At 30.5% G+C, this 25,475-nt stretch overlaps 3 protein-coding genes and 1 long non-coding RNA gene across 5 annotated transcripts; 2 read left to right on the top strand and 2 right to left on the bottom strand.

Annotated features, from left to right (window-relative positions):
* Positions 1-1,580: 1,580 nt before the first annotated feature.
* On the bottom strand, positions 1,581-3,788 carry LOC116402746. Its single transcript, XR_004215356.1, has 3 exons — positions 3,428-3,788; positions 2,527-2,764; positions 1,581-2,252 (listed from the first exon to the last, which is right to left on the bottom strand). It is a non-coding gene; the product is annotated as an uncharacterized LOC116402746 (long non-coding RNA).
* LOC101215177 (potassium channel KAT3) lies at positions 2,588-10,658 on the top strand. Of its 2 annotated transcripts, none has more exons than XM_004136414.3 (13): positions 2,588-2,805; positions 3,502-3,717; positions 4,284-4,445; positions 4,594-4,651; positions 4,754-5,071; positions 5,444-5,683; positions 5,896-5,994; positions 6,086-6,118; positions 7,234-7,419; positions 7,569-7,646; positions 8,717-8,783; positions 9,402-9,554; positions 9,975-10,658. In XM_004136414.3, exons 1-13 carry the CDS (start codon positions 2,621-2,623, stop codon positions 10,076-10,078), a joined length of 1,899 nt encoding a protein of 632 aa, XP_004136462.1. In that variant the 5' UTR covers positions 2,588-2,620; the 3' UTR covers positions 10,079-10,658. The 2 variants fall into 2 exon arrangements, with proteins under 2 accessions (XP_004136462.1, XP_031738659.1); XM_031882799.1 differs by having other exon boundaries at positions 9,950-10,658.
* On the bottom strand, positions 6,463-12,124 carry LOC101215419. Its single transcript, XM_004136415.3, has 4 exons — positions 11,940-12,124; positions 10,991-11,042; positions 10,244-10,402; positions 6,463-6,823 (listed from the first exon to the last, which is right to left on the bottom strand). Exons 1-4 carry the CDS (start codon positions 12,037-12,039, stop codon positions 6,811-6,813), a joined length of 324 nt encoding a protein of 107 aa, XP_004136463.2. The 5' UTR covers positions 12,040-12,124; the 3' UTR covers positions 6,463-6,810.
* Positions 12,125-21,402: 9,278 nt separating this feature from the next.
* Positions 21,403-24,293, top strand: LOC101223099 (FCS-Like Zinc finger 10). The gene is made up of 3 exons (XM_004136282.3): positions 21,403-21,804; positions 22,374-23,501; positions 23,604-24,293. The coding sequence occupies exons 2-3, from the start codon at positions 22,495-22,497 to the stop codon at positions 23,755-23,757; spliced, it is 1,161 nt and encodes a 386-aa protein (XP_004136330.1). The 5' UTR covers positions 21,403-21,804; positions 22,374-22,494; the 3' UTR covers positions 23,758-24,293.
* The last annotated feature ends 1,182 nt before the right edge of the window (positions 24,294-25,475 follow it).

Here is a 25,475-nt window from a genome sequence, read left to right as displayed (position 1 = left end):
TTATTAATAGCTATGGGAGAAAAAATGTCAAAAAGTGGTCAAATGAACAAAATATTTATAGTTGTGCAAATTAAGTATAATATGTTTTTGTCCTTCATTGTTTTTCGTGTCATTAAGTGTAAATAATTTGTATTTTTATTTTTTAAAAATTAATAAATATATAATAGAAAGAAAAATTGTAATAATTAAGATAAGAATAATATATAAAGAAATAAAAAATATTAGTCCAAATGAAAAAAGTTTAGTTCAACCAACATTTAAATGTACTTGAAAACTATGATACAAAATTTGTGATTCTATTTTCCTACGTTTAACAGAGGGAAAAAAAAGGCATAATTAGATATTAAGTATTTAAACTTCAACCTAGCTTGTAACTTTTTTCAAGAAAGTGAAGGCATTGTCACCATTTTAAAGCTTTCTTTTTCTTTTTTTTATAGGAAAAACTATAATTTCAAGACAAAACTAAATTTGAAAATAATTCATCAAACAACTATACGATTATATCATATCGATTACAATCGTGATTTAGAAAAAAGGAAAAGACTAATACCAATAAACTCTAACCTTGTTTGATTTGAAAGGATAATAAATCTCTGGTTGATATTAAATTTTGAAAATGGGAAAGAATATAAAGATTCATTATGAAAAAAAGAAACGCGTAAATGAAGAACCTTTTATCTTAATTACAAATTAAGAAATGACACACTCCTATGTGCTATGTTTCAACCCTTCTTTTTCCTATTTTCTTTTCCTTCGTCTCCTACCCTTTTTCAATCTTTTTATTATTGTTTTAATTTTCCATAGGTAAGATATTGTATAAATGTATGTATATATATATAGAATATTATAAATGACAAAACTATTTAAAGTATTTATAAAATATAAAAATATTTTATTTCATTATATTATATTTAAAATTTTCAAAATAATTAAAAAAAATAAAAATGTCAAAATTAGAAAAAGATATAAAGAAACATTCCCAAATATAGCAAAATAACTAAATATAGCAAAATAAATCAAATTATTTATTGAAGACTATCATTTTATTACATTTTCAATATAATCTAAAATTTTGTTAAATTTTGTAAATATCTACCTGTTACAATAATTTTCAATATATATATATAGTGGTGGTTTTTCTGTTACATTATTGATTATAACTTTTGTATAGAGTGAATTTACTCATTGGTTAATGCGAGTTTTTTTTTCCTTATTGTAAAAACATAATTATATGCTTTCAATGAGGTGCAGAGATGATAGATTCATGAAGATATACAATAATCAACCGTAATTTTCAATGCCGATGATCATATAAATTATATATTTTTTAAAAAAGTATATAACCTAATAAATCAAATTTTAAAAATTACTAAAATATGGTTTCAAAAATATGAAATTTTAAAAATGACTAAATGACAAAATCCAACTGCATTTTACCATGAAGGGTAAATATGTTGCTTGTCATATTAGATAATTTTTCTCTCATTTTTAAACCACGAAGAAATACTTTTTTCAGAAGAAAAAAAAAGTAGAGCCAGCTCATTCAGCACAAACCACAAAACGTACCAAAAAAAAAAAGGTACAGCCAGGTAGCTCTTCCAAAATACAATTATCAAACCTAAAATATCAGTAGTCTTAGTTGCAAGACACTGGATGATTAAAATGGGGAAACAAAATCTAATGCCTAAATAGGTCACAGCAGCAAAAATCGGAGCATAAAGTAGTAAAATTCTTTCCATGTTCAACAAATCTCTAAATATTTTTCTATTAAAAAACCAAAAACAAAAACAACCAATACCAATACCAATTAATAAACCATCAATAACTTTCTTTTTTCTATTCAAAATAGAAAGAAAAAAAAAAGGAATAATATGATTAGATCTAGGATTAATTCCACATTCACAATTATTTTATTTAATGATATATCCTATTCTTACCTCGGATTTTCCCCATTCCTTCCTATGAGTAAGCTTCTTCTTTCTTCATCTCTCTCTCTCTCTCTCTCTATCTCTCTCCCCTTTTTTTCCAGTCTCTCCCACGGTAAATCTAAGGTATTTTATATATATATATATATATATAGGAGAATCTGAATTTGAATAATATTCATTCAAAGAAGAGAGAAAGTTACCGTATAAAAATTACCGTGAGGATGTATGGTAAAAGATATTTGCCTTTTTTCCAGTTCCTAAACCCAACATCTTCCGTTTTTTTCCCTCCTGTTGAAGTCCTGAAATTAAGAGTCAACTCTTCCTCTACAATACACACAAAAAATAAGTTATAAAATTCAAAATTATTAATTGTTAAGAATTTTGTAAGCCAATCTCTTGAGCATGGGATTCATTCATGGAATAATACAAGTCAACTTGTATCACCAAATAAACTAAAATTTAAAACAAAATCGTATCTTTTTTTTAATCTATTTCCATAAAGAACACCAATTCAACGAAAAGCTCATTACCACCTCTCCATCTGCCTTTAATTATATATATATATTCAGTTGAATTCACGGGTACGAGTGAAAGTTACCTTTTTTGTGTCTATAAAAAGTCTTCGAGGCATGCACGAGAAATGACTCTCTTTTTTTCTGGATCATAAATTTTGCAGAAGGTTGTGAGACACAATGTCCACGCCAATCTCCGAAACAAGGTCGCCGATGCCTTTGCTGTTCCGGCGGCACTCAAGTGGCGAAATAAAGAATTTGACGTCAGTTTCCAGCAGCCTCTTGCCGGCGTTCGGAACAGTTGTTAACGATGGATACACACACCTGAACAAGTTCGTAATAGTTCCGTATGACAGAAGATATCGGTAAGCTAAATCCAACAACTCATCCTTTTGAATTCAATACCGCTAGATAAATAGGAGAGAAATGGATTTAAATTTACACACCATCAGTATTTTTTATTTTCTCTTAAATCCCAATTTAAGATAATATAAATGACTCCCGACCCCCTTATTTAGCTAATCTTCTTTTTTAGCAAGAGATAGAACTTTTCATTGATGAGATGAAAAGGGAGACTAATGCTAAATAGATACAGAACAGAAAAGTAAATAATAGATAAAACCTTAAACATCAAGTAGAACTTAATTGTTATAATTGCATAGTGTTATTAGCGCTTAGCTTGTTCCGCTAATATATTATGAACCTAACAGTCCCATGATATTCCAACTTTTTGTAGACATAACTATGAAAAGATACAAATCTACCAGAGTTGAGATGTTTAGTATTGGAACTGTTTCTTTTTTTCTTTTCTTTTTTTTCTCACTTGTCATATGTGAGGATGATTCCAGTAGTTGTAAATGAACATATTCAATAAAAATAGATTTATAGTTTATTGGAAGTATGATATGGAGGTGTTTTTGAGAGAAAATTGATGTATTAATAATTAGAATTTCAAAAACTAGTCTAAAGGAAGAAATTTTGTCTTACTTGCTTTTGGTGAGAGAAAATGAGCGGACCACTTTGGTTGGGCATTTTGGAATTTAAATGATGATGGAATGCAGGTGGTGGCAAACTTTCCTGGTAGTACTAGTGGTTTACTCAGCGTGGGTATCACCCTTTGAGCTTGCCTTCAAGAAAGTGGCGACTGGGTCTCTTTTACCCGTTGATTTGGTAGTGGATGCATTCTTCGCCATTGATATTGTGTTGACCTTCTTTGTGGCTTACTTGGATAAAGGCACATATCTCCTCGTTGATAATCATAAGAAGATAGCTCTACGGTATGTTCATTTCATCAATTCTATGTAATGCTTTGGTTTGACTTCATTTTGGGTTTTCTTCTAATTTCATCAAGTGGTTTTGAAAATTGAAGTGAATTCAAGAGCTGAAGGATGGGGAAACAGTAGTCAGTTATGAAAATGGAACAATAATTGTCACATGTAGTGGTAACTTATTAATTTTCTTGTCATTATGTACACGACAGCACCACAAAAAATGACAATTAGCACAAGACGACAACTACACACATGTAGAAAGTCGTAAATAGAGGACAATAGAATAATATGATTACTTTTCGGACCAAAAAAGAGAAGTGAAATTGAACATGTTTTTTCTAGTTTAGCAAGTGGGTGGGGGAGATCAGATCTAAGGTTTATGCCTTGATATTGAAGTTGACAAATTGAATTGAATAGGTTGTAAATTGTGATGGGTAAAAAAATGTTCTATATGAATACGATTGAGTTAATGGTTACTGCAAACAATTTGCAGAGTGAAATGAATTATTGAAGCCGAACTTAGAAACTATTGAATAGCTATTTGATTAATAGAAAATTTTGTATTGCTACAGTTACCTTACAAGCCTGGGGTTCCCCATGGACGTAGCCTCCACTCTCCCATTTCAGGTAATATACAGAATTTTCACTGGAAGGATGCACCGCAGTGAGGCCTTCGGCTTCCTCAACTTACTTCGGTTCTGGCGACTAAGGCGTGTTAGTCAACTTTTCACAAGGTAACATCGTACTTCAAATTATAATAAAATTAATTATTTGGTATAAAAAAATTAAAAAGAAAAAATGCATACTGCTACAATCGTAATTAAAAGGAGTCGGCAAGCTCATCTTGTAACTAATCTAACTGACAAACTGCCTCAAATACAGGCTGGAGAAAGACATACGCTTTAGTTACTTTTATACAAGACTCGCCAAACTAATTTGTGTAAGACATCTTTCTTGGGACAACAAACTTACTTGTAACGTTTTACTCTCAGATCACTTTTAAATTGAAGTATAATAACTTTGAGTTGATTTCCAATGACAGGTTACACTGTTGGCAGTTCATACGGCTGGTTGTTTCTACTATTGGTTAGCAGTTCATCATAAAGATTCAGAAAATACATGGATTGGAATTGAAGTCGAAGATTTTCAGAATAGAAGTATCTGGCTTGGGTACACCTATTCGATATATTGGTCCATTGTCACACTTACTACTGTTGGTTATGGGGACTTGCATGCAGTTAATCTAGGGGAGAAGATTTTTAGCATCTGCTACATGCTATGCAACATTGGCCTCACATCTTATTTGATAGGAAACATGACAAATCTCATCGTTCACGCCGCTATTCGAACATTTATCATGGTAATTTATCCTTTTCTCTACACACTCAATCTACAGTAACATAGAACCAGTCTAATATGTCTAAGTTTTGGTGATAACCAATGGTTCAGAAAATAAAGCATAGTATCCATAGAAAATGTAATATAAATCTGCAAGCACTGAATCTATTAAATTAGTCATTTGATGAACTGGCTGAAGCCAGGTTTAATATGACCAAATTCCATACTTCTTTAATATGCTACTAGCAATAAGCCAATGGTTGACTCCTTTTACTATTGATGTTCTTTTTTTACAATTACACAGAAGACAACCATTTATCAGTTCCATTTCGCATTCTAATCTCTCTTTTAGCATTACACTGTATAATAAACAAACTTTATTACCACTTACCAGAGGGATTCTATAAATGAGATATTGCGATATGGAAGCAAGAATAGACTGCCAGAAGGCTTGAAAGATCAAATGTTGGCGCACATGCAACTCAAGTTCAAGACAGCAGAGTTGAAGCAAGAACAGGTGTTGGAGGATTTACCTAAAGCAATCAGATCCAGTATTGCCCAGCACCTTTTCCGTCATACCGTTGAGAATGCATACTTATTCAAGGGGCTCTCTGAAGACCTTATCGTCCAATTGGTAAAGAACTTTTTCCCTGTTCAAAGATGATTTTCACAGAGAAGAGTTTTAAAGAAAACTCCCAAGTAATACAGCATGAAGTATAAAAAGTAGAACTTTGGAGGATTTACCTTTACTATTTATTAATGGAAGAATGTCTGGAAAATATCCCAGCCATTACTATTAGAGTTACTATCTCTGTTATCCTGATGGCCTAGAATATATTTGTGCAGGTGTCTGAGATGAAAGCAGAGTATTTTCCACCTAAAGTTGACATTATAATACAAAACGAGATACCAACAGATTTCTACATCTTGGTGTCTGGAGCAGTGGTATGTTATATCTTGTGTTGTGTTTTCTTTTTTTTTTCTGCATTCCATGCTATCTTGGAATCAAAACTGAACTAAATTTATGAAAATGCAGGATGTGATCTCGTACAAGACTGGAACTGAACAGGTAATATAAAGAAGTTCATAGTCGAGTTCAAAGTTTATTGCTTATCTCTATGCATTGCATCGTATGCTGCAACAAATTTTAACCATTCATGCCCAAATTACATATTCCGACAAGGTGAAGTCAGACAATAAAAAATTTAAGATAAGATTCAAAGCAGTTAAAATGAACTCAAAGACATAGTTATCCAAGACTATAGAACCTATCTTATTCAAGTAATGTCATTCTAAGCAGTTGAGAGTACTTTCAGACTCTAATAAAAAGTTGATGGCAAAAGAACTTGAATAGTTAGAAGATCCAGATTGAAGGAAGAGATCTTTGTCTCTTCAACCACCATCCTTGAAAACTAAATCACAAAACTACTACTTTTATAAATAAATATCTAATTGGACTGTCAATATCTTTAAGAAAACTTATGTTGCTTCGAAGTGATAATGTGATTGGCAATTGAAGGATATTCAGACAAAGTATAAGCTTGCATATCCTAAATTTTAATGAACCCAGAACTGAAGGCAAGACAATAGGAAGGGATTACATGAGGATTTGTTCTGATGTAGACTAAGCAAAAATAGCGTATTGTATTCACCATTCAACGGAAGATAATATCCCATACATTCATAACTCATAACCCCCCAGCTATCTTTACAGGTTGATTCCTCAAGCTCTAGTTAAACTTTGAAAACCACAGGTCATGATCAAGAAAATTTCCTGCAATGAGAAATTGACAAAATGTACAAATTACTGTCATGACATCAGGAAGGGAAAATCTATATTATAATATAATGTCTTTCCGAGCAAGGAGATTGGAAAGGAGTATGAGATCCCTAGTATTAGATAATAACCCCATTCCAACCTAAGCGGTCTTCCTAGTCTTCCAAACACTCTAAACAAAACAAGATAGATTTATCTGCTAGCTCTCAAACAATCAAGTGGAAGTAAGACAATTTGTGTTATAATGATACTATACAGTGATATTTAAATGGAAGAGTGACTGCATCAGCATTACTCATGCACTGAGATCTTTTCCATCTTCAGCCGGAAAAAGACAGGAAAATTCAATCTACCTGATTTTTTTCATTTTTTTCTATAATAATAATATTTGCATCATTGATTTTCAGATTTTGTCAAAGTTGGAATCTCCAAAAATGGCAGGGGAAATTGCTGTGATGTTGAATATCCCACAGCCATTTACAGTGAGAACTAGAAGACTCTCCCAAGTCGTCAGGATCAGTCATCATCATTTTAAGCAATTGATACAACCAAACAGCAATGATGGAAAAGTCCTTTTCTCCAACTTCGCTCAGGTTAGAAAAATGGTGGAAGATAATCCTAATAAGATAAACAAATTTTACGTCAGAAGCCTTTGAGATTGAAGATAATCCTTATAAACCCTCTCGTGTCTTGTATGCACTTTTTTCCCCTTTTTATGCTGACTTTTGCACTGCACTGTCAGCACTTGAAGGGACTAAAAAAGGAGGAGCAAAATGAAATACCCTACTTTTCCGATTTGCTGGAAGACCTAAATTTTGAGGTACTCTTCTTTTACTATTCAATAGAGTGGATTACAACTTGGACATACTTAGCTTGTAGGATTGTTAGAAAATCCAATGCAAAACATTAGAAGCCTTATCGTTTGAATATAATTCGAGAATTACACAGGAGAAATTACTGAGAATGGATGCAGATATTTATTACATACTGGAAAATTAACAGCAAAATGTATCTCAAAATCATGATTTTTGGGGATCAAGTTAACCCAGGTTAACTACTATCCAAAGGATATGAGTAAACGCTTTATTAAAAATATATGGAAATCCTGATGGCTACGATTTTTCAACCTTGAAAATCTAAGGCTTCAAAGTATCATCTATACATGTGAAAACTAGGCAAACTCAATTTAACCAAAATGCTTATCCCTATGGTGAAAATATGCTAGACATCAATCTGTTCTCCTTAACCATGGTCGTTGTCCTCCCTAGATTAATGAAAGTCAAACTTTTCCTGCGAGTATATAGCAGAAAAATTATAGCAAAAGACAATGGGTAGATCAAATTTATACTTTATACTTTCTGGAAAAAAAACGTAAATAAATGTGGCTAAAGTCATTTTTTATATTCTTTTACTTTAATGTTACTTATGAAACTTAGCATGTATTAAAGTTAAATTTGAGCAAATAACATAATATAAAGGGAGAATTTCAATTACTTCTCTGGTCAAGAAAATTTGACAAAAACAATTTGAAAAATTTAGCAATTATTAAAAGGAAGGAAATAGCTTACAGTTCCAAGTAGAGGAAAAATACGTCCGTAGAGTAGACCATGGAAGAGCTATATGATGCAACTTGTATTGAAATTCTCAATGAAAGTTAAGTCTTTGATTTGAAAAGAAATTATAAGTTGATGTAAATTAGTTTGTGAACAAATTATCAGTACAATGCCAAACATTCATTAATTCTTTCCCTAAATTCTGGATATATTTGAGTTGCCATTTTGTTACCTAATAAACTGGTTCCTTATGATATCCTGCCAGAGAAAGGGCTCACTTTTGAGAATGATAAAGAGAACCTTAAATAGACGATGACCATCACATGTTGTTTTGCAGCGCACAGAACCCAATGAGACACAAAATCAGAGAGCATCAAATTATCATGGAGATGAAAAAATTGAAGGTACGTAAATTGTGGAATGACTTTCACAGTTCTGATACCATTTTCTAATAAGTTTAGCTATGAAAACATCCATAAAGTGGATAAGTCATAAATCTTAGTAGTTTGTTTTTGTTTTCACTGGACATGTCTTGGTGCAAGTTGTAACAACATGCAAGGACAATCTAGATTCATCAAAACAAAATGTTCGTGTGTGCAAGAAATATGTCAACACTTAGTTTTTCAATTAAAATATATTGAGTTTTATCAAAAGAATTTCCATTAGCCTCTTTAAAAACAGAGCATGCTGAATATTTTTCAATAATTCTGGTTGATCATTTAAAACTTTTGCTTTAACTTAGAAGATAAATTCCAACTTTTACAGCAAAAAATATTGGACCAATTTAGTCAGTGCTATCAACTTGGCTCGGTACAAAGCACACTTCCTAGATGTTCTAATTTTAATCAAGTTTGTTTTATTCTAGCAACTTGTTTATCATGTATTTTCAAATGTTGCTTGAGACCATCTGCGATGACTGACTTTATAAAAGTTTACTAGGGGGAATTGTGCTTGGATAAGCATATTAAGGATTGTGCAATAAATTAGAACTTAATAGCTCAATTCTCACAAATATGTTATAGGAATACCAGAAGCATCTAAACCACAGCCACCTACAGTTCGCATCAGGGTGATAATTCATGAGCACCATCCAGATGAAAGTACAAAAGATGGCAACAGTAATGGAAAACTGGTACTTCTGCCTCAGTCAATTGAAGAACTGTTTGGATTGGCAGGTATTATAGTTAGATTTGTGTAAAATATGATTTGCCTCATACACTCTAACCAATCCGGGGAAATTTTTCAGAAATTACAGTCCAAGACTATATACCTATTGTTCCTTAAGGACAAAATTTTGTTGACTTAATCATATGATTTACTATGAGAGAAAGTAGATGGTGAAATAAAAACCATAGTCAATTACTAGGTTTTTATGCCTTATAAAGAAAGTTAAATACAACCACGATCATGTTGTCATGGTTGGAATATAGTTAGGCAATAGAGTAATGGATCAGATAGAACAAATCAAACTTGGAAGTTTACTTCTAAGAAAATATATGGGGCTTGGCTTTTTATACTCCTTGTGTACCTTTTCAATGTCGATATAGATGACGTTCTTTTATATTGGTAGATAACTGCTTGACAATGGATTGCAGAGAAAAGATTTGGCAAGAGAGGGAGCTCAATTCTCATGGTTGATGGCTCTACAGTAGAAGACTTGAATGTTTTAAGAGAGGGTGATCATTTATTCTTTGTTTGAAGACAAAATTCGTATCTGATCGGTTTACATATCCCATCACTTCTTCAAAGCCTAAACTGGTGACTTATGGTTTTCATCTATTATAAAACAAGAGATGAATGACTGTAAATATGTTAAAGGGATACGTGTTGGCAGAAAGTGCAGAAATTTTGGGAAAAATCTTACAGCATTCCCCCTCCTCCGTTGTTGAGCATGTCTAAAACAGTGTAAGCAGCTTGTTGAAATTGTTGTTTCTCTTCCTCCAACACTCCCTTTCTGTCAAGAGCAGAACCCCTGCACTTTTCTATGTCTTCCACTATTCCAACAGCGTTTTGATCAATTTCACTGCAAACAGTTGAAAACGAGAAGACTGAGGTTGGTCTGAGGACGTAGACGTACCATTATTACGTTTTATGGAATTAATTTAAGTCTCTAGGAGTAGAAGATGAGGAATGAGAATATAGATGGTATTGGTGGTGACAAAGAACAGATAATATATGAAAGTGTGTATATATATTTTTTCCGACTGGGCTAATTCCCTCTATTGTGAAGAAGAGAAAAAATAAGTACTTTATGAACATAGCTTTAAATTGGCTCCCCACGTAAAATAGTCATCGTTGGCTGGAACAAATTTTTTTTTAATTTTATCGAATTTATTGAGAGCAAAAAGCTATAAATTTAGGCATAGAAGCGATCCGCATGTCATCTTACAATTTGCATTTCTTAACTCCATGAATTATTTTGAAGAGTTCATGCTTTTCAAATCAATTTTATCAAGCATTAAGTTCGGAAGTAGTAAATTTCACTCTCCCCGCTAACACCTTATCACTTAACAACATTTCCTGCAAATATATATATATTTTTTTTTGTATGCAATTTCTCTTAAAAATTTGTTTTTAAAAAAAATCGAGTTACTGTTCATAATTAACAAACCTGATCATTCTAAGCATATTCTCCATAGCCCCTTGAGCCTGTTGTGATATATCTGCGCGCATGTAAAAATATAAACCAGCGTTATCTAATTGAATGGCAGACCGATCAAAAAAGATCAGGGCGTGATAAACACCAACATGCTAAGAAGAAAACGAAAAACGAAAAAATGATTTTGTGAGAGAAGCAAGCACGTCTAGGTTTGAGTACTGATTGCTTGTTTCAAGTCTCTGAAGTTTTCATAGGTGTTCGGCTATGATTTATAAGCATATAAATTAGCAGAGGAACGATCTTTCTCCTAGTACAACCATCTCGCAAGACAGTTAATAAAATTCCTTCTAGAATTACACAGATAACGGATAAGTGAAGCAAGATTACCAAATAGAGATGGATTACACATATAAATGGAGGTAGAATCATAAAACGTGAATACTGAGATTCAAGTGTTGTTAACAACAAATTACTACCACTTGGAGAAATCAGAGTCTTAAGTTTAAGAATACAAATTCCTCGTTTTAAGAACTGCAGATAGTTAACAATGCCGATTTGTTAAAAAAAAATTGTCTAAAATAAACAACCTCTATCAATTTCGGCTTTCGTCCTACACGAATTCATAGATTCAGAAGCGAAGAAACTTAACCTAATCGGTGTTTCCAATCGAACCTACGCTCAACATTAAAGAATGCAATCGAGACGAAATATGAACAGCTACCTAGAGTTTGATGTTATAGCATTTCCTACGTCTTCAACCATATAAGCATAAGTAGAAAACGACTAACAATGCCGATTTTTCACAGTAGGTGTAACAAAATCTAGCTAATAACCTCGCTATACAATGTCAGGCAGGCAGGCAGATTTCATTGTGAGAAAGCGCAGTAGTTAGCGCCTTAATTTGCGTGCCTTTTGAATGTGTGCATTAGAGAGAAAGGGATAGAGAAGCGAAGAAACGTACCGAAAATGAGAGCTGAGAGCTGGGATTCAGATTCCGGTAACGATTCAGATTCCGGCAAGGGAATCAGCTGATCATTTGGTTTTGATTCGGAAGTTGCCATCGGAGAGATGTTGAAACGAGATGAACAAAGAGTTCCAGTTACGTTGCGTTTGCGCGGGTCGGAAGTATATTCGGTTAACTTACAATTTCTATCAAATATACCATTTTACTATTGAAAAATTATTTTAGGTAAATTTTTTAGAAGAGAAGAATATTAGTGATAAAATCCAAAATTGTTCCTAAGTATTTCACTGTATTTTATCTTAGTCTATCACAATCATGGTAGATTCTATATTTTATAAATATATTGGTTTGTTTTACTATATATTTGAAAATAACTCTTTTTATTTTTATCAATGAAGTTGTAGAATCCGGTGACCCTAGATTAAAATGAATCGTTAACTTTATCTTAATTGTTAAAGCTCATTTTCTCATATATTTTTAAATTTTTAATTTTATATTAATGGTAATGACACATTTTTTTATTATCATCTTTGGTTAGCATGAGTATCTTGTTAAACAAAATATGTGTTTTTGTTTAAAAATATTTAATAAAGCTATATACATGAAATTCAAATATGTAATACAATAAACTAATTAACAAAACTAGAAAGTCGACTTAAAACATGAAGCTAGCAAGTAACACTTGGTGCAACCTAACGTACTCCCCATTTTCTTATAGTATCATCTCTACAATCATATTAGAAGAAAAAACATTTGTAAAAGAGATTTTGTCAAATGAAAAAAAAAAACAATCTTATTAAAATAGAGATTATATTTGTGCAAATAAGGATGTAAGTGGGTCAGATCGGGTGCGATATTAGATTAGGTATAAAAAAAAGAAACAAATTGACGTTACTTGATTAGTTATATACAAACAAGATCTGACTCGACCATCTCATGCTTGATCGAGTTGGGTTGGGCTATAATCTTTTCATAGAAGTATTGCCTGAACCCAATTAACCATATCTTTTCTCTCACAACCGCTCTTCTATCCCCCTCCCTATCCATCTCTTGTGAGGCAACTACTTATACCTTCCTCTTGTTTTCAGTTGACACGCTACATTGCCAATTGTCTTCTTGTGGCCTTACTAACGCACTTAGTTGCAACGCCCAAATTCTATCATTTTTGGGCAAGATTAAAAGTATTCATAGTTGTTGGCACAAAGTTTACAGAGAAACGTGTTTCATGAAGTTTAGACTTGTGTTTATGCTAATTTATGTAGATGTTGTTCAATCTTTAGTACTTGATCATTCAATTCTCTTTTAGTTGAATGTACATGTTTGATACATGAAAGTGGAGCATGTGAATGTCCTTAAGTTGAAATCTTGAAAAAATATTTGTTTCTTCAAACAACTTTTGTCTTCAAGTGTCATTTTGCTTTATGAGTCAGGGAGTCCTCTGTTTGTTGAGAGAATTATCTCTAGACTCTCTTAGTTCTAAAATTTATAAACTCTTCAAATGAAGGTTAAGTATTCTATTTAAGTTCTCAAGTGGACTTTATGGGCTTGGGTTTGCTTAGTCCATAGACATGACTCTTGGGATCATCTAATTGAAGTTAGGCCTTAATTAACCTATGGGCCAAAGTTAAGCCCACGATACTTAATTGGAGCAAAATAATTACTTTGATCATTTGGTCAAAAACAAAAAACAAATGACTTGATCAGATCGATCAATTCAAGTCAATGTCAATTTTTAATTAGTCTCAAATTTGATCCTTTGTAATTTCGTTATTAATTTGATATATGATGTGACAATTTGTGATTAGTTTAAAATATCTCATTTAAATGTAACCCACAATCTAAACATATCCCACATCAAATAAAAAAATATCATCTCACTCTCACTCTCACTTCTTATTAAACCATCCAGACTAAGAAACTCGTTATCTTTTTCAATACAATTCCTTAAGTTCAAAAATCCATTTGCAAAATATAAAAACTCAAGAGAATTTTTTTTAAATAGATGTGAATGAGACTAACAATAAACAAAATCAAGTCAATCGAATCAAATTCCAATTTCAAACCATAAGTTTGACTCAAACAAAACCAAGAACCAAATCAAATCGAATTGTATTGAATCAAGTTTATTCTTCAATCCGATTCAGATTCTCACACCCCTAACCAATCACAAAGCACCAAGTATTGTTTGAAAAGGAAAATGTAAAGACATTTCTTTTTTATTATTATTATTGATTCAACAAAATTGATAAGGAAAAGCTAAATTTGAGAAACAATTAAGAGAGAGAGAGTGTGTGTGTATAAGTAAAATAATAGTTGAAATTATTAATACGTTACCGCACGTACGTATTATTTTAAATATATAGAAAAAGAAAATGAAGCAATGAAAAAGGAGAGAGCTTTTTGAGGTCACACAAAAATCAATAAAATTTGAATTAAAATATTTGTTGTAATTGTAATATTATAATGTGTAATAATATTCCTTTGGTTAAGTCTTAAGTTTAAATTTAGTAATATGATGGGAATTTTTGGGTACTTGTGGCGTGAAATGTGATCACTGCCCGACTTGTTCTTCTCCATAGTGGAATAGCGTTGGATCCTTTTTCCCTTTCTCATCGAACCAAACAATTAGGGTTTCTTTATTCTTTTCTCTTCTTTTTTGTTTATTTTACACTTTTATATATATCATTTTTATTAGTCATTTGTACATTTTTGTACTTTTAAATAGTGATGATTTTGATCCTTTGTTCGATTTCATTTAGAAGTTCAAAAACTAAAATGAACCAAAACTAAAGATGACTGGACAAACTGACTAGATGGAAGCCCTTATGCTTTTCTTGGAGTCATACCAAACAAGTCGGCAGACTAGGATGGGTTCTAAGTGACCACTTAGGTCGTGCGTCCGAGTAATTACTAGTTTCAAGTTGATTCTCACAATGAAGTGCTTGAAGTTATGGTTATTCGTGATGAATTGGATGATGTGTTGTTTCTTAATGAAGGTAGAAGGTCTCACGAAGTTATTTGTCTTATTAATGGCATGTTTTCGAATCCTTCCAAGGTATCTTTTTTATTGAAGAGGTGAAATATTTGGCAAGTGAGATGGATTCTGTTTTTTCCTATTATGTGAGATATTGTCACAATTTTCTTCTGATTCTCATTAACGCTTTCTTTGTCACTCACAATCATTTTTTTTATATTATCTTATGTTCTTTGCGATTGTTCTAAAAACGAAACAAAAAATAGTATTTAAACCTACTTTTAATTAAAAATGATTAAAATTGGGCAATTAAAAATATATAGGCTTAAAATAAAAAGAAAATAGTTTTATTTAAAGCCTATTGTTCATCATGATGCTTGTCATTATTGGTTATTATTATGAGCACAACTCTGTTTTTCGATTATTAAATTATGAATTATCATTGTAATTTAGCAACTTTCAAGAAAGTTACATCCACGTGGAAATATTATAATAATAATAACATTCAAAATGTGATTTTATGTATTTATTAATGTTGTTAGTTTGATGCTACATTGAAAAGATGAAAGCCTTAAAATTACCTTTCTTTTTCCTTCGATTTCAATGTAGTTTATATGGTTTCCAAATAAATAAAGTGGTTTTTATAAAATTATTATAATAACACTTATATTTATAAACGATCACTGATCGGTCAGAATTGATTTTTCGATCAAATTATCATCAAACTGACTATGATCGGTTTAGTAAATGTTCAAATCGACCTCTTAACGGTCGATCATTTGAGTTTTAACACTATGAAATATCTTTTAAAATTAATCGATTTGAAATTTTTCTTCAAACTAACATCGATTCCTCTCGTTCTCCCACCGTTCGATCGACTTTTGTTTGGTCAGTTGATTCAATTTAAACTTAAAATTTTCAATTTTATTTTAGTTGGTGAGAAAATCAATATAAATATTAAATCAATAACCGTATTTTTAACATATTTTTAAGGTAAATAGCATTTACAAAACTTTGAATAGTTGAAATATATTTTTTAAATAAAAGTTTGATACCATTTATTAAAAATTGACATTTTTAAAACTCTTTAAAGTTTATAAATATTCTTTTTATTTTAGAGAAAAAGTTCACAAACATAAAGCAAAACTAAAATTAGTAATATAAATATAAATGCACTAAAATGGAGTGGGACGAGTAAATACAGAATTAGTACTTCATATAACCTACTGTTTAACTTCGCCGCTCCCTCTTTGGCAGGCAAAATTTCACTCGTTCGTTCAACTCCACGGCCCCACCTGAATTTGACACGTGTGTACCTTACGAGTGCTGGGCCCTACTTGAACGTACCTTTTTCAGTACACAATACCATAAGAAAACAAAAATTAAATAAAAAGCACGCGGTGAATAAATCAACCGGCCGAAGAAGACCGGTCCAGTGGTAAAAGAATCTCGCGCTCGAAGCCGTCCGATTTCGTGGGGATCCACAAATCTGACGGACACGTGTCGAGAGCAGGCGTTCGGGATCGAGAATGAGGAAAGCTGAGTCACGCAAAACGACAAATGAGGCAGTTCCGAAAAGTGAAATTATAAAATTGTAAAAGAAAAGAAAGAGAAAGAGAAAGAGAGAGAGAGAGAGAGGGCGTTGTTGAGGAGCCCTTTAGTCACAGTAAGTTAATTAATACATTGTGACGTGGCAACTCGATTTGATAGGGACTGAGTGGACCACATAATTATTAGTTAACGGTTGATAGACGTCGCTTAACCGCCGTTGCTGATTAACGGAAGTCGTTGTTACGTGGGACAATGTTTTTGAAATTTCCACACTCTATGTTTCTTTTAGTTAAATTCAAATATTAAATATTTTTTCAAAAACTAAAAAGAAATGATAAAATATTTACATTTTCTATAAAAAAAATCATTAAAAAGCAAGGTTTATTAAATATTTTTGTCAAATGTTTTTTTTCCAATATTTTAGTTTAAAATCATTAAATTATAAAAAAGTGAGCATTCAATTTTACGTTACTTTTTTTTCATAAATAGAAAATTTGACAAACTATTACCTGAACAAAATCACTAAAAAGAATTACTATGTTACTTTTTTTCAACAAATAAAAAAATTAACAAACTATTTACGTGAACAAAATTACTAAAAAATTATTATATTTTATTTTTGAATGAAATGTAAATATTTTGTGAAAGATTGTTTTTTACCTTTTTTATTAAAATTATTATATAAGAATTTAAAATTTGTGTTGAATGAAATTGAAAATATGAAATGACATGTGTAGTAGATTCGAATGTTTTTAAACCTATTGAATAAATTAAGGACATGTTATTTGTAGTCGAAAATATGAATATTTTTAAATATAGTAACTAGAATATTTCTAAATTGTTGTAAAATTTTGAATTCTATCTGTAATAGATACTGATAAACTTATAAGTGTTAGTTAAAAGTTAATGACTTAATCATATTTTTTGAGGCTTTTCTTCTTACTACAATAATTGATGGATGACCACATCAACAACGTTAATAATGCGTGTTTGAAATATTTATGTAACTTTGGACGGTAAAATGTACTTTTTAATAAAATCTTTACTATTTCAAATTATTTTGGAAGTAATGAAATTGGTGCAATATTATTTTTCAAGTAACAATTTTATATTATTTTAGTGTAACGTATGGAAAATGTAAATTAAAGTCCCCAAATTAATGTTTCTTTTTGTAAAAAATAAAAACATATTGTGTAAAGTTTTTTAAAAAATATTTCTTAAGAAAGTTTTCCAAATAAATCATAAATGTTACAATGTGATAACCTACAAAATTTATGTAAATCATTGTCTTTGAAATTCTTAATTAATAACTACATTTGTGTGAATAATAATCCCCTCAAAATAAAATTACTCCAACTAATAACTTTTGCTAAACAATATTCTTAACGATAAATAATTTCCTTAATAGGCATGTAAGTAATTAAGTAACCATTAATGGACTCTCGAATTTAGTGAAACAACTCAACTCTAACCCATATAGAAATTTGTTTGGAGAGTTAAGATATAGTCAAAATTATTTGGAATAGAAGAGGTGTTGAAAAGCATGAATGATCGAACGAGAAAAGAAAATGATATCGTAAATGTTATACAGATTATCAAATTGTTGTAAAAATTATTATCACAATAAGTAGAAAAACATACATAAATACAGATTTGAACTTAAAAAATTCACATTGTCTCTTTAGGAAAAATTTACTCACTTTAGTGTTTGAGTATTTAAAGTAATTACCTCTCATAATAGAACAAATCATCTCTCTTCTAGCACTCCTATAGAAGATCAACAAACAAAATCTTGTGAATCTACCGAGCGTCAAGATTGTGGATACGAAGAGAAATTCATTTATAGAAGATAAAGGAACTTATTTATTGACTTATCCGTGACCATTCAAAAAGTCACGTCCTTTAGTTATTAACACTTTTCATGAGATGATACATTTACCAATGATGGATGCATTCATGAAGAATCACAAATAATAATCATTTATTTTAACACAGTAAATTATAAAAATAGTGGGAAATAGAGTTAAATAGAAAACTGTAAGAACGAGTTGTATATTACAAGTCAGATTCAAAAGATTAAATTGAAACACGTGTTTGGCATCACATTACAATACAAATTCATCATATCACGACTCATCGAACACTGTGTATAGTACGAGTAAAATTGTAATAATGTATTGTATATGGGGGCAAAATTGTGAGAAGGGAAAAGTGGGCAATCACATAGTTATGGACCTTACTAAAATGGATGTTTCGTCCTACCCAAATTCTCTACCACAGTTTACCAAAACTGCAAATACAATATAGTTTAAAAGAAAATAAAAACACACAAAAAAATAAACCCAAAAAGAAAAATGTGTACGTCACGATGGTTTAAGAAAAAAAAAAATTATTATTTCAAATTTTCAATATTATATTACAAATTTAATATTAAACTAATAAAAAACTAAAATATAAATTAAGAAAAAGAGAAAACTTTCAAAAGAAAAACTATTCAACTTTTACAAAAATATATATATATATATAACAAAATTTCTATTTATCCGTGATAAACTTTTACTCTCGTTTATTAGTGGTAAAAATCTATAAACATCTAAAATTTTATTATATTTTTTAAATATTTTGGTTTTTTTGTTATATTTAAATATATTTATTAATTTTAAATTAAATTATTACAAAAAAACAATTTTCTTTTTTTATTTTTTAGTTTCAAATTAAACTACATTAAAACACCTCCCTTATTCTTATTTATATAAACAAAGGTTTTTAACCTTTAAACATTGTCCTATGTTAAAAGGGAGAAGTGAAGTGAATAGCACAACAAAAAAAAAAACTATTTACAAGATATAGAAATTTTGGATGAATATTAATATATTTTAAAAACAATTTTAGTATTTTAAATGTCTCTTGAGAAATAACGTTCAATGTTTAAAATTGTGAAAATAAATTAGGAATATTTTTTAAAATAGAAAAATAAATTAAAATATTTACAAACTATAACAAAATTTTGGTTTTTACTAATGATATAAACTGATAAATTTCTATTAATGTCTATCAATGTTTATTATTAATATATTCTAAAATTTTACTATATGTTATAAATACTTTATCAAATTTACTATTTTTGACAATTTTCTAATAAATTATTAGAATTGATGCACGTACCCACTTTTGTTTATATATATATAGTCTAACTTTGATGTAACATTAATATATATAGTTTTTAATTTCACATTTAATATGTGATTTAGATAGATAAATTTAGATGGAAACCCAACCATTTTAGAAATTTGAAGATATGTTGAACTCAAAATTAAAAAAAGATAAAAATAAAGTTCAAATTAAAAGTATAATTAGTCCATACTTACGAAGCAAAAATAAACACAATCAAACCCATGGTTAAAACAAAAGATTGATTACTTTATTACAACGTCTTTTCATTTAAAAACCACGTCGTTTTCTCAAAATTTCACCATTAATTCCTTGTGCTCTTCTTTTTTTAAAAAAAGTATTTTTGGAATATCACAAGTAAGAGGTAAAAAGTTTAAAATATTTGTAAAAATAGTAAAATTTCAAATACTATCGATATTTATTAACGATAGATCTAAAAAGTTGCTATTTTTGTAAATATTTGGTTTATTTTGCTGTATTTGAAAACAACATTTAAAAAAAAAACCCGTTATGAACTACAATTTTGAAATGCAGGTAAGATTTCAACATATTTTTAAAATGGACGTTTGTGAAAATAACAAAAAAAAATTATGATAATAAAACATATGTTACTACATTTTCTAAATTGTAAAAGTAGTAATTTTAAAAACGGATAGCCGTCTAATAACTTTATAATACAACTAATTACTTGTCATGTTTGTAATAGACAACAAAGAGTTATTATAGTAGTTTTTTCTAGATTTTTTTTTCATATGATACATTTTTTATTTTTTAAAATCTATTTATTTTCTCTTCTTCGAATGAGTAAATTTATTGAAAAAGAAAAGGAAATAAAAAATAATATAGGTTTTTCGATAGAACAAATGTTCATTTATAGACACTAACAGATTTATCACGTGTGCAATTAGTTAGTTATTATACTCTTATGTTATTACAACTCATTTAAGTTTTTGTTATAATAGTATATATTTAAAACGTGTAAATTATTTTAGTTTGAGAAAAAAAATAAAAAAACACAGTAATAAAGAGTAAAACACGATGAAGATAAAGTATAGACAAATTATAAGGCCAGAACAAATAAACCGTTATGAAATAATGTTTACTGGATTTAACTTGAACCTTACAATAGTATTTACCATAGAATAAGTGGTTATTAGAGTCCCAAATAACACATATCCCAAAGCTCTCTCGTAGATTATGAAATTTAGTATATTTTGTAAATATTTTGGTTTATTACGTAATATTTAAGAATTTTTTAAAAAATAAAAAAAAGTTGACAAATTATTTATCATTTATAGAACAAAATGAGTAAAAATATAAAATTCATCACACTTCATTTTTTTATAAAGGGTAAATATTTTGTCAAACTTCTACTTTAAACAATTTTCTAAATATTTAAAATATTTTCTAACATATTTTCAAATTCTATCAATAATTGACATTGATATGTTTTAACATTGACAGACAATGATCGATAAAATTCAAAATGTTGTTATAATTTGTGAATATTTTAATTTATTTTACTATATTCAAAAATATCATTTTTTATTATTTAAAATAGAGAAAGGTAAAAACAATAATTTTGATAAAATATCTACCACATAGTAAGTTGGTAGCTACTGATATATTTGCTATAATTTATAAATATTTTAATTTATTTTATTATTAAAAAAAAAACTTCTTTAACATAATTATTATGAAAAAGATAAAAAGAAAGAAAAAAGAAAAAGTGGATGGTGTTGATGAAGCGGTAATAATAATACATCCAAAGACAATTCTGTGGGCAAATTTAAAGTAGCTGCCATACACTGCTAATGCCACTCTATTTCTAGAGAGAGAAACTCTCCTTCTTTTCTTCTTTTCTTTTTTTGATTTTAATTCTAATTCTAATTCTAATTTTAAAGAGAGAAAGTGATGAATTGCTAAATGCTTGTGAGTTGTGACTGAGAGCTCTGGGAAGAGGAAGAGTATTTCACAAGCTCACTGCCTTCGCTGATTTTGAGGCATCACAAAGGGGGAGAGAGAGAGAGACAACAAGAAAATGCTGAACTAATTTCAGTCATACCCATTCATTTTTTTTCCCAATTTCTTCTTCCTTTTGGCATTTTGGGTCTCTTTTTTCATCTCTTTATTCCCATAATCTTCTCCCTCATCGGCGGAAAGGAGGTTAGTTTTCCTCTTCCTTGTTCAATGCCGTTGTTTCCCTTCCCCCCCTCTTTTTCCGATCGTTTTGATGCATTTTGGGGTTTTTTTTGTGCCTGTTGTTCTTGATTTCTTGTTTGTTCTGTAATGGTGTTTCTCCGATCTCTGCATGTTTAATTATTTTGTTCATTTGAGAGGATTTGAGGATGAGTTCATGGTTTTTATCGATTTCGGACTGTTTTCATGGTCACTGTTCGCATGTTTAATTACAGATATTGGATTCTTCATCTGGATTTTTTTTTTTTTTTTAAAAGGAGATTAATGGACTTTCTAGAAACTTCTCGCCCTTTTGATTCATAGATTTCTTTGTATTTTCTCCTTTTTTGCCTCATTGAAACTTCTGGTGCTTCCAACCTATTTTCCAATCAAATCTGTTTGTATTTTCCTTTTCTTGGTGTTATTTGTAGGGAAAACTGAAAATGATGATTAAGATGATTATTTCCTTTATCGTCATGCTGTCTGTTTCTCAGTTGGGTTAATTTTCCATTTTTCTTGTTCTTCTTCCGTTGAAATGTCTCATTTTCATGTTACAGGACTCAAGCTTAGCCATTGCCAGAGACAAGCATTTGCAGTGTTTGAAGGAGAAGTTGAGAAAGAGGAACAGATTGGTTCATAGAGAGAGAGATCAGTTCCACTTTTACATCAGCTATAACAATGGCTGATTCTGGTTCTGAGTTGTGTCCTGTACAGTCTGTTGTGTTGGGGCACAAATCCAAAAGCAACTCCTTTTTCAGTGCCCCTGGTCTCTTTGTTGGCTTAAATTTCAAAGTGGCTTCAGATTCTGATTCAGTCAGGAGTCCCACCTCTCCTTTAGAACTTAGGGTGTTTTCAAATCTTAGCAACTCTGTAGGGTCCCCTAAATCATCCCAAGATGGACATAGAAGGAGCTGGGGTTGTAGTAAAGTAGGATTAGGGATTGTTGATTCTCTTGATGATGATAATAAGCTGTCTGGTAAAGCTCTTGGATCATTTGAGAATAAGAACATCATTTTTGGACCTCAAGTTAGAACCAAGAATCAGACCCAAAATCTTCAAATTGACACAGTTTTCCCCCAGGCAGGTCCTAGATCTTTACCTAAAAATTGTCCCAATTTTCCCCCACCGCAGCTCAAAAAACCGAGCTACAGCTCGGAGGTTCTCTTTGAAATTGGAGAACCATTAGAATTCAAAACTTCAAAGAAGAGTGGGGCGTGTTCCTTGGACTCGCCTCGGTTTGTTTCTGCATCTTATGGTGTAAAAGGTCGTAGCTTCTTCCATTCTACGAATCCATTTGTGAAGAAATTGACCACGAATGCTGATTCTGAGCCTCAAGACAAAATTTTGTCTGCAGATATTTCAACCCCAGCATCAATAACGGTGCCTGTTCCCGGGACCATTGAGTCTCTTTCTGCAACCGAAATCGAGCTTTCCGAGGATTATACCCGTGTGATATCTCACGGGGAGAATCCAAAAACCACTCACATTTTTGGTGACTGCATTTTAGAATGTCACTCTGATGATTTGAACAACTTGAACAAGAATGAGATGAATGAGATAGGATCTCCTCTATCAATTAGAAGCAGCTTGGACATTCCTTTTCAATGTCAACCAATTGATTTTCTAAGTTTTTGTTACTTTTGTAACAAGAAACTTGAAAGTGGGAAAGACATTTACATTTACAGGTGTGTTACAAGCACATTATGCAATTGCTTCTGTTTGCATCCACGCTTGATATATTGTTAAATGTTCTTTTTAATAAAACTAAATACACAATGTTCCGACAGGGGCGAGAAAGCGTTCTGCAGCTCCGACTGCCGGTATCAGGAGATCATGATTGAAGAAGAACCGGAGAAACCCATTAGTGAAATTTTCCAACATTCTTCAACATGTGAAGATGGTAAAGAAGAGTTCCAAACTCATGGCACCATTTTTGAATAAACAGGTCGGTCTCCTCCACAGTGCTGATCATGACTGGTGAAATTGTGGTAACAAATGCTGCCCGGTCGTCTATTAACCAAAGAGCTGTTCTCATTTCAGCCATGGATGATCCATTGTACATTTTGATGATGCATTTGTTTGATTTGCATTTCACATTCAGGATCTGAGTGCAGGATGAACTTACAAGACTTGTCTGTTTTCTCCTCCCCTCTTTTTTTCTGAAATTCACATAAATTTGACAATTCCATTGTCAAGTCAAGCTAGTATTGGCCTTGTAGAAGAGTTCATAGGGTAGAAGCCTGCTTTTATGGCTCCCCAATCTTCGAATTTTCTGGCTTGTATCTTTTTAATGGCCAGATATTATGATGATATACTGAAAAGACTGAGCAACATATTTCTTTTTCTCTCCAAATCAAAAACACAAATAGTTGGCAATGTACAAAATTCTCCCAAATTGTGGATCACCTTGCATTATATTATATGATGAGAAAACATTACAATGCTGAATGCTACAAAAAGGGAGACAATCATTCATATTTTTACGTTTTTTTCCCCCTAAAGTTGCTTTCATTTATTTATAATTTAGCATCAATTTGCCTCAAATTTTGGACAATTGTCTCAAAGTCTTATATATTTGGACGATGTAATATATTCTAAAAAAAAATTGGTTCACAAAGCACAAGTTCTTACCGATATGTTATTACATCGTCGAAGTCGAAGTATATAATTTTTACCCATCCGTTTCGGAAGAAACCCTAATTTGTTCATAGACACTAAAGTTAGGAAAGAAGTGCGGTATAGAACATTCAAATATCTTTCATATATAGAATATATTCTAACAAATTTTGTATATAACCACAAACCTTTACTTACTAAAACTCTTTGTCGAAATAGGAGCAAAACTCGTCTCCTTTAGTCCTTCGTCAAAAATCTTTAGTCCTTCGTAAAAAATCTTCTGCTTTATACGGTAAATTTACACAAAAAATGGAAGAACGATGTTTCCCGTAGAGTTTCAAATGAAGAAGATCACTGTTTGGAAGTTTCTTCAACAAAGAAAGTTTTCTCAAAACCGTTCACACGTTTCTGTTTCCTTATGCGATGATCCACTTTTCTTTTTTAATATGTTATTAATATTAAAGGGGAGTAGTTTGGTCATTTGAACTCTACATCGACGTAAAATTGAAGCCAATTAAGACATTTATTAAAAAATATGACAACGTTGGGTCTAACTTGTAATAACAAAAAAAACTCTATATTTTTTAAATTTATAAACTATAGAGTTTTGAAAATTTTGAGAGCTAATTGATTGGTTAGTAGATTCACAAAATCTAAAAAGTTCGAATATTTCATGAACTAAACATAGACCAAATTTAAAAGTTTAAAACACAAAAGATTCCAACATCAGATTTTACCTTAACTAGTTTGAGGTCTACTTTTTCTTTTCAAAACTTTTATGATGTTTTTATTATTTAGTATTTTCTTTTTGAAATTTTCAAAAAATACTCTCGAGTGTTTTAGAAAAAGATTTTTTCTTTTAAAATAAAAAAAATTGATAAATTATTTACGTTTCATATAATAAAACCATTAAAAGACAACATTTATTATACTTTATTTTTTTATTAAGTATAAATATTTTATCAAATGTTCTATTTTTTACAATCTTCCTAAATAAAAGTAGTAGTAATAATAATAACAAGTAAAATTTGCAAAAATAGCAA

The sequence above is a fragment of the Cucumis sativus genome, chromosome 3 (genome assembly GCF_000004075.3).
Source record: "Cucumis sativus cultivar 9930 chromosome 3, Cucumber_9930_V3, whole genome shotgun sequence".
NCBI classification, from domain to species: Eukaryota; Viridiplantae; Streptophyta; class Magnoliopsida; order Cucurbitales; family Cucurbitaceae; genus Cucumis; species Cucumis sativus.
Note: the sequence above shows the minus strand (reverse complement) of the source record. Positions and strands in the feature narration are given on the sequence as shown.